This window comes from Pyxicephalus adspersus, chromosome 3, assembly GCF_032062135.1.
Source record: "Pyxicephalus adspersus chromosome 3, UCB_Pads_2.0, whole genome shotgun sequence".
Classification (NCBI taxonomy): domain Eukaryota; kingdom Metazoa; phylum Chordata; class Amphibia; order Anura; family Pyxicephalidae; genus Pyxicephalus; species Pyxicephalus adspersus.
In genome coordinates this window covers 121,610,086-121,619,420 of record NC_092860.1, presented here as the reverse complement: position 1 = coordinate 121,619,420, position 9,335 = coordinate 121,610,086, and the positions used below count along the sequence as shown (strand labels likewise).

The 9,335-nt window shown below is 31.9% G+C and overlaps 1 protein-coding gene across 2 annotated transcripts in view; it reads right to left on the bottom strand.

Annotated features, from left to right (window-relative positions):
• Nucleotides 1-6,024: 6,024 nt before the first annotated feature.
• SGCZ (sarcoglycan zeta) overlaps nt 6,025-9,335 on the bottom strand; it is a 242,182-nt gene continuing 238,871 nt past the window's right edge. For both annotated transcript variants that reach the window (XM_072406195.1, XM_072406196.1), the window contains one exon: nt 6,025-7,436. In XM_072406195.1, coding sequence (XP_072262296.1) covers nt 7,242-7,436 — 195 coding nt within the window. In that variant the 3' untranslated portion in view covers nt 6,025-7,241. The remainder of the gene's footprint in view (nt 7,437-9,335) is intronic.

The window sequence follows — 9,335 nt, the reverse complement described above, 5'->3', positions numbered from 1 at the left end:
CTAAAGTTTAGTATACCACCTTGTTAGAAGCTTGAAGCTAAATATATATTTTTTTGGTATGTAAACACCTTCACAATGGGGAAAATTGTCTTGAAAACTATACTTAAATTGTTTTCATGTTCATGTTTTTTCAGGAATTGCAGTAAAAAGGATTTCTAAACAATAGTTTCTTTACCAATAATGTTAATAAGAACAGTTTTCATATTTGGTACTATAGTTTTTACAATGAATCACACACAGGGTTAATTTTCTTAAGATACAACTTTAAATACCGAATAATGTGATAAAGATATTCATTAGTAAATCCTTAGTTGTGTTGGAAATATTCTTACCAAATCTTTCTCTAATTACTAATAAACAATAATCTTTGCTTTTAAAACAACTCTAGTATATATTTTACCCTCCTTTGACCAACACTCATAACTATTATTATATAACATTCAAGTTGGAAACTATGGAATCCCTAATTGGAAAAAAAAGTTGACCATATTTACCAGGTTTAATACTCCCTTTTCTATGAAATGTGATGATATATGTTGCTGACAGACGTTCTCCTATTGGTTTCCCTAAGCACTTGTGGGTTCCAAGAGAATTTATTTCATAATATTAGGTACATCCAGATCCAACTTATTTTATTTTTTATACAAACTTGAACACTACTCTGGTATCTTATTTATATGAGCTACATAATAACAATCCTCAAAGGTAGGTACCGCTAACCCCTTTGTTGAGTGGCCTGCAAATAATCCTAAATGAGCTAAATTTTTTATTGCCCTGGACAATGATGCTACTCAATTTGAACAATTTCCCTTGGGTAATGCAGTGGTATTGACCAATCCTAAAAAGTAATTCTGTAAGAATAAACATTTTAATAAGTGCAATTTTCCCAACGGGCTCTAACAAATTATGTCTCCATTTTTTCAGCTCAATATTAGTTTCATTTAGAAAAATGAAATAATTTAGTTCATATATTCTTTTAATATTGGCTGGAATGTTAACCCTTAGGTAGCACAAAGCTTTCAATTTCCACTTTAAAGAAAACATTCTTATTGGCTCATCTGTTTCCCTATGAACCTGCAACTTCTGAAATATGTATAGAAGGAAAGGGAATTGAAATTGTAGCATATTTTTGACCAATTGGTTCAACTGGTAAATTTCAAGAAAAGCGATATATTCTCATTAAAGTTGCTTCAGGATGTTTGACCTGGTTCTTTGATCGGTTCTCTGTTTTCTTCTTCATTCACTGCATTTAAATTGTGTTTTAAAATGAAACAATAGATCATTTATTACACAATACAGACTAATTCTATCTGTTTTGTAAAGTGAAGCTATGACAATGTCTCTTAGTGGTACCCCTTCCCACATTTCAAACGTTAAATGCTCATTTTATCTTTTAGGGTAGAGAAATATGCAGCTATACTTACCTTATTCTTCATTCCCCTGACAGCCAACACTTTTCCTGACACTCCAGGATTCCTAGTTAAGATACACTAGTATAATATTAGTAGTATATAGTAGTATAGTACAATATGCAATGATCATATTTTACTTAACCTGTTGGTAAGCTTTATAAACCTTTATTTAGTCTACAATAGTTTTTTCAGCATGTATATTTAATTATATCCTTACCATTCAAGCATGCATTTTTTGCAGAACTGCATATTAGATAATGTGCTATTTAGAATAATTTTCTTGTGGCTGCATATTTATATCCCAGGAAGTGTACAGGTTACCTATAAATATCTGACCTCTGCCTAGCTTTGAGGTCATGAACTTCTTTATGATCTCCTCTGTGCACATTAGGGCACTACAGAATCAGCAGACTCCCCCAGTCTAACCTCGCATTTTCACATTTTCCTTCCTCTAGCAGGTGGCAAATATGCCAAGAAGGAAATGTATTTACTATTACTGTCATTACAACATGATATAGCTCTGCTTTAAACATCATTGTTTTAGCCTAAAAATAGATCATGTTTAAAACTGTGAATTTCTAACAAAAAGATCTAATAATCTACGTTTTGTATTATGATTGTAAGTTATTTTTAACACCTTAACAAAATAACCCAACATGGGCAGAATAGACCATATAAAAGGACATACCAAAAAGCCTGAGACCAAACATAAATGAAAAATAGTTGCACATTCATTTTTTGCTTTTGTGATTCCCTTATCTTTCCTCAAGGTTATAAATGGGCATCTTTAATGCTTCGGGATCTTTCTTTTACTTTTCTATTATCACAGTGATTATGTTCACCTAGCAACATTACACAAACACAGAAAAGGCACATTAATGTTTACAGACAGAATTGGTTTATCATGTTTTAAAACTGAAAACAAATACCTCATTTTACAAACCTGTGCATTGTTTCATATATGCTTTGTAAACTCTTCTGGAAAAGTAGTAAAAATGCAAATGAAAACAGGCAAAGATAAGATTTTATAAGAAGAATAAATATTCTTTGTGAATCTATTTATACTAAATACATTCAGATTATGTTAAAAGATAAGTCACACTTTCTTATATACTTGCTGTTTTCAGAGTTCTTTAATATTTATGGTATCAATCTCAATGCGTATTCATAATATTAAAGTAAAGATGTATGCTATTTTCATGATATCCAGAAAAATTACTATTTTACATTAAAAAATATGAAGGGAAAACTAAAATGATTTTAGTTAAAATTTATGTATATGTTTAAAAATGTAAACAAATATACATTTAGTACAGCTTACAGCAGCCTTTCATGAACTTTTTTTTAACATGGGGAACCCCTAAAATAACTTTCATGTCTTCAGGGAACCCATGCTATAATTTGTATATCCACAGCCCACAGTACAAAAATGTCATGGTCAGGGGGAAGCATGCCAAAAAGATCATTGGTATCAGTTCAACTGACTTGAGAGGCACAAACTGCCCCTGGTTGAGAAATACTGGGTTACATCCTTGACACAGGATCCACAGTGTATAATTCTCTAAAAATAGCATAGCAAAGGCCGTTTACTTTTAGATTCTTACTCGCTCACACCTAAAGTTTGTATGGTGTATCTTAAAGTGTAACTTAAGCTAAACTTACCTCCCTTCACTTCATTGCCAGTAAAGACAACTTAACCTGGTCCTTTTTCCAGGTTCAGTATCTTTGGCCATCTTGAATTGGCCAGGCCAGAATTGTGCAACTCCTGCACATTTGATTGGGATTTCAATATTTCCCAGCACTTAGGTATGGCAAGATCATACAGTGAACTGTGCATGCAGTAGTATACAGTAGGGAGGCTTTTAGAATTGTGGGTAATTAATTATGTGTTCGGAGATAGATGAAGATGGGTGGGCAAGTTTAGTTTTGTTCAAGGTAGAAGCAAGCCTAATGGGTTGGGGAAGGCAGTTCCAGGAGGTGGGGGAAGCTCTAGAAAAGGGTTAGAGCTGGTAATGGATAGAAGATATTAATGGGAAAATAATAAGTAGGTCATTGGGTAAGCTGAATTGTCTAAATTGCGCTATTTCTAAATTCAGAAATGTCACTCATTACCCCATGGCTGGGACTGGGCTTTGCCAAATAAAATTATGATATGCTACTTCACTTCTGATGTTTTTTCTTTTGATGGAGATTTCTATAACAGGAAAGACATTCATGTGTATTTTAACTAAATTATAACTAGGGTCATTTAAAAGCTGAAAACAGCAGCAATTTTAGGGATTTTAGGACAGCAGCAATTTTATGGGCAATACATTTGAAAAACCTACAGTGGGATTCTATGTGTAAAGTAATTTAAACATAAGGACAGTATGTATATAATAGGAAGTATTTTGGTCTTAATACATAATAAGATAACCACTAATATAGAATATATAGAATATAGAAAGATTATTTAGAAAGTGAAAAATAAAGAAATTACAGAATTGTCTACTATTAGAATATAGCACAAAATCTCCAGCAAAGAGTACATAAAAGAAGTGGGCAACAAAATGCAGGGAAAGGGTATAGAAGCTTCATTAATAAAAGAGTGAAAATAAATGGGGTACTTTGTCTTTCTTGCTGGAGAAATAAAATGCAACGGGACACCGGAGAAAGATAATTATATGAACTAAGGTAAGGACAAATTGGTTTGTGCATAGGCCATTTAAAAAATCCATATACTCTTACAGATACATTATTCCTATATAAAAGGATGTATCTGAAATCTAATACCAAGTCCCCACGCTGCTTCAGGCAGCAATGCATCAAAAACCTGATACGTGTTGGAACTGTGCCTTAACAAAGCATTCTCAATGCATACTCTATGGATGCATCAGGAGACTTCGCTTTGTTTTAATTTCACATGCTTTGGTGGCATGCTGTATTGGAACTGAAGTATGGCAAAGCTGACGCATTTAAGGAGACTTTCAATTGCTTCCAACAGAAAGCTTTGGGAATGGCAAGCTATTAGGCAACCTGTGTTTGCACTTCATCAAACATGAGTGTTTAAAGCGTGCCTGACACATTTGGAGGCTAAACCTAAATATCTGAAACAGTTTAGATTTTTCCGAACATATAGATGGCCTTAACTGGTGGCTGTTATTGTTATATTTAAAATCCCCTAAACAGTGTATGTATAAATATATATATATATATATAATAAATGCATAATGCATGTATATATATATCTATATATATATATATATATATATATAAATGCATTACTGCCTTGTTTATTAGTAGGTTATTATTTCAGGAAATAAAATTCAATATAAAATATTGAAAAACAAAAATGAGGCATATGTTTACATTTGTATGATAAAACTAATCCTGATTATAATTTATATTAAAGTGAACCTATCATTAAAATTCACATTTTACATAAATTGATTGGGAACATGTCAACATTACTAAAGCTACGTACACACTTCCAATTATTATCGTTGGAAAACGAACGACGAACGTTCCTGCACGATATATATGAACGATCGTATAGCACCGATCCTGCACATAGAGGTAACGACACGATCGTTCGTAGATATTGTACACACAATAGATACGATCGTTTAAGCGATAGAGGAACTATGTGCACGACAGGAAAGTGAACGGACGTTCGTTCATCACGCATGCTCTGAACATGGACGATCAACGAACGACCGTACACACGAACGATGTTCAACGATCGTCGCCCAATCCGATCCGCCGGTCCGGTCGTTCATTTCCAACAATTTTCCTCGTTCGTCGGCGTCGTTGGTTACTTTTTTACGAACGATTTTTTTGCCCAATCGATCGTTCGTCGTTCGATTGGAACAATAAAAATTGGAAGTGTGTACGCACCTTAAATCACACCATCATTTTACATTTCCCAGCAGCATAGGTCAGATGGTCTCCACATGGTACCAATCATTACTTCCAATAGTCATTTTTTTAAATCATTAGAAAAAAGACACAAGTAATGGAAAGCTATACATTTTCATACGTTAAATACATTGAAAAAAAAATGTTTTTCTAAAGTTTAACTCCACATGCATAGTGAAAAATCCTAATAGTAAAAGAAAAATAATAATAATACGTCTGTCTGTGCTAATTTATGCTTTGTATCAGATTGGGAATAAAAATACCCAAATAATGATGAACACATAGCCTATTAGGCGACTGTTTACATTTGAGGAAATATGGTAAAAGGTTGACAAACTTAGCCAAAATTATTTCAAACTGCAGTTGCAAAGTTATTTATGTAGTAACTATAATAAAAATCATACTGAGGGAAATCAGAAATAACTTTCCTCTAGTTACAGTCCCTTGAAAATTTCTCTGGAAATTAATTTAGATCATTAGTGTTGAAGTAAAAAATGTAATCAGCCAGATAACTGTTTCTGAATAATATTTACATTGCAGAACTTTATTATTTTACTTGTAAATGTAATTAACTCTTTCTTCACCAAAGTATTTTGTATTTGGACAAGGAACTGTTTATACAAATGGGCTAAATCTGTGGTAATTATTGGCAAGCAAATATATTTGGGTAAATATTAATTAAAAAAACAAATACAGACCTGCTTGATTTATATCTTTTATTTAAAAAAAAATACCGGAGAAACATATTGAAAAAAAAAAACATCTGTAGGACAATAAAAACAATTGTTAATAACTTTTTTAATTATTTATAGTAGGTCATGTTATGAGTTGTGAACTATTTAGTGTTGTACATATTTCTTTTTACCATCTTTTACCATCTATTCCTATTACTATACTGTTGTTTTTATATGGTTGGAATTATATTCCAAATGTTTTTTTTGCCTTATAACACATTTTATTTTATGGATTAGGTGATATTTTGTGATGAAATGTGCAAACAGATTTAGGAGATAATGACAATTATAGAAAAGATAAAAAGCAAAGACATGAAGTGCATTTAAATGAACATAAAAGGAAAAATAGAAAAAATACAAATAAAAGTATTTTAAATGAATTACAAGCCTATTTAAATGATAGGGAATTAAAGCTGTTGCTTTAACGAAAATAAACTAAAAAAAAAAATCAACAAAAAAAAGTGTAATTTTTTTTTCTAAATTTTGTTTAATAAGTGTTTGTATTGATCAAAAATGCTAAAATATTTTTCAAAAATAAGCCAGAAAGTGCAAATAAAAGAAATAATCTAATTTGTCTTAAAGTTTTTTTGTTATTTTTGCTATTGTTATTTTTGTGTATATTAAAAAAAACTAAGGAAGTAACCCAAGGAAGGAACAAACATCTCTTTTTAAAAACAATAATTTCAATTTAATTGTTTAATAAAGGAAATATCACATAATACCTTAATATTTATTTCATTTGTGGGATAAAAGTATACATCCAAAAATATTGAATGGAAAATTGTGCTTTAAAACAGTACAGTTTTTTCAGTTTTTTTTCTTTTCCAAACAGGATTTTATTGTTTTCCAAGTAAATGTCCAGCAAGTCCACTCGTGAATGAGGCATTGTTCTATTTCTCCAAATTCCTGCAAAACAGAGATGTGCTTCACTTCATGTAGCCAAGGCACCCACTGAATCCTTTATTACTAACATTCAGCAATTCAGGTATAAATGTCTGAATTTTTCACTTCCATCTCAAAGCAGGATTGTTTTCAATATTGGATTAAAACTTCAAGGCAGTATTATATCCTCTTCTATGCTGGAAGAAACTCTGAAGGCCATTAGGCATTCAACAAACCACATGGGAATCTGAGTAGAGTTGTGAAGCAAAAAGATAGTAGCAAAAGGCTATTCTGGTGTGAGAATCATGGAGTTCCTTCAGCTCCACAGACAAATGTTGCTACTGGATTGACATGTGGAACTAGATCCTGCTGGAGAGAGATACAGTTTGCCATTTGGGCAAACACAAAGCTCATAGACAGTTTGTCGAGGTCCTACTGAGTTTGGTGATGACGGTGTAAAAGAACCTTGTGGTAAATTTCCTAGTCTGATATTATCTGCATCTAAAAATATCTGTAAAAAAGAAATAAAATACTGTAAACATTTTAATATAAAATAATCAAAGATATAATATAAAATAAAGGTGCTAGAGAAAAGTATACAAGGGAAAGAAAATACATTAAATCATTCCACTGATGATTTGTTTGGTTTGTGAAGTATTTGTATGTGTTTTTTATACTTCACAAACCTACAAATATTTAGTGGAATTATTTAATTATTTTTCTTTTCTAATAAATATGTATACTTGACATACTGACCAATTATGCACAATATAATATGCATTTGTGCACATGTATTCCCCATTTTACTACCCCATGGTAAATAAAAATATCTGTTTCCCTCTACTAGTTGACATGTTCAGCTGAACTGACCTATTTATTTGAACATATATAACTGACTGACCTTATAGCTAACATTACTTTGCAAAATGCGTTTATGCATTTTGCAAAGTAAGGATGTTACCTCATCAATTACGTACGGTATTGATTTCTGTTTGAATCCCTTGTACGTGCTTCTAGCTGTGAGTACTTCATCTTCCTTTTATTATCCTTTGATTAGATTGACTTAAATATGTACCACTATCATAAAAAACTTTATCTTAAGCAATAATATGCACCAAACGTTATATGTTCATATTGTTTTATTTTGTAAAATACCGGTGGTTTACTTTGACATATATGTCAATCAATATATGAATTATTTTCTGTATACAGTTGCACTGTGATGTCTACAAGTCCCCTGAGGAAGCCAATATAGGCGAAACGCACCGGGGCAATGACTTCTTGCCAAAACATTTTTGCTGCAAAGATCATTGCTAAAAAAAAAAAGTGTTTACAACTGTAATTAAAAATGAGGCTGATTTACTAATGGGGTTGTGAATCCAATCATCTAACAAGCAAACTCCTGTTCATGTTTAATACCCTATCATGTGCAGAAAATTGATGATTCTCAACTCCTTTAGTAAACAAACGTGTGATCTGCTATTTTTGTGAAAATCTGCTGTTTTCTGTGAAGGTTTTCACTCTGCATCTGCATTTTTCAGTGTGGTTTAATTGGGTTACAAGCTAGTGACAAACCTCCTAGCACTCATCTGTTCTTTGTTCCTTTTTCTTTATTTGCCTGTGTCTCCTTGGTCTTCTTATTGTTTGCTCCTACTTGTGTCTACCTTTGCTTTCAGATTACTACAGATCAAGGTTGGTTTTAGACATAATAGGACTCTGGGCGAAAATCAAGCATTTGGCCATTATCTTAAACTATCCTGCTGGAATCTGATGATGATCTGCAGCTGAGGATTTGAACAAGAACAGTAACTTTGACTATGTGTCATAACTTAATATTATATGTATGATAAATTTGATATGTATATTTCATTATACTTATTGTTAATATTTTCAAAGAAGACAAAGGTCACATTGTACAAGAGACACCATAAATCACCTAAGGTGGATTGACCGATTGATAGACCTAATCACTAGCATGTGGCATAGTAGAAATGTAGAATTAGAAACCTTATAGTGCCTGTTGTACAGTATTCTGCTATTTTACCTTCTTGTAACGCAGTACAGATTTAAAATAACCGAAAGCAATGGAATGCCAACCATAGAAAAATGTTGGTTTTTGAAAGGGGACAAACGTTGTCAAATTAATAACGGTTCTTTAATGTAAAAGTTGTTGTAAGCGTGGGGTATTTTCTTAAGATCATTCACTAAGCTTAGTAAATGAGTAGACACTCTGACAACTTTAACCACAAAATTGTTAGCAAGTATATATATATATATATATATATATATATGCACACAGTTAGGTCCATAAATATTTGGACAGAGACAATTTTTTTTGGTTCTGTACATTACCACAATTAATTTTAAATGAAACAACTCAGATGCAGTTGAACTGCAGAATTTCAGCTTT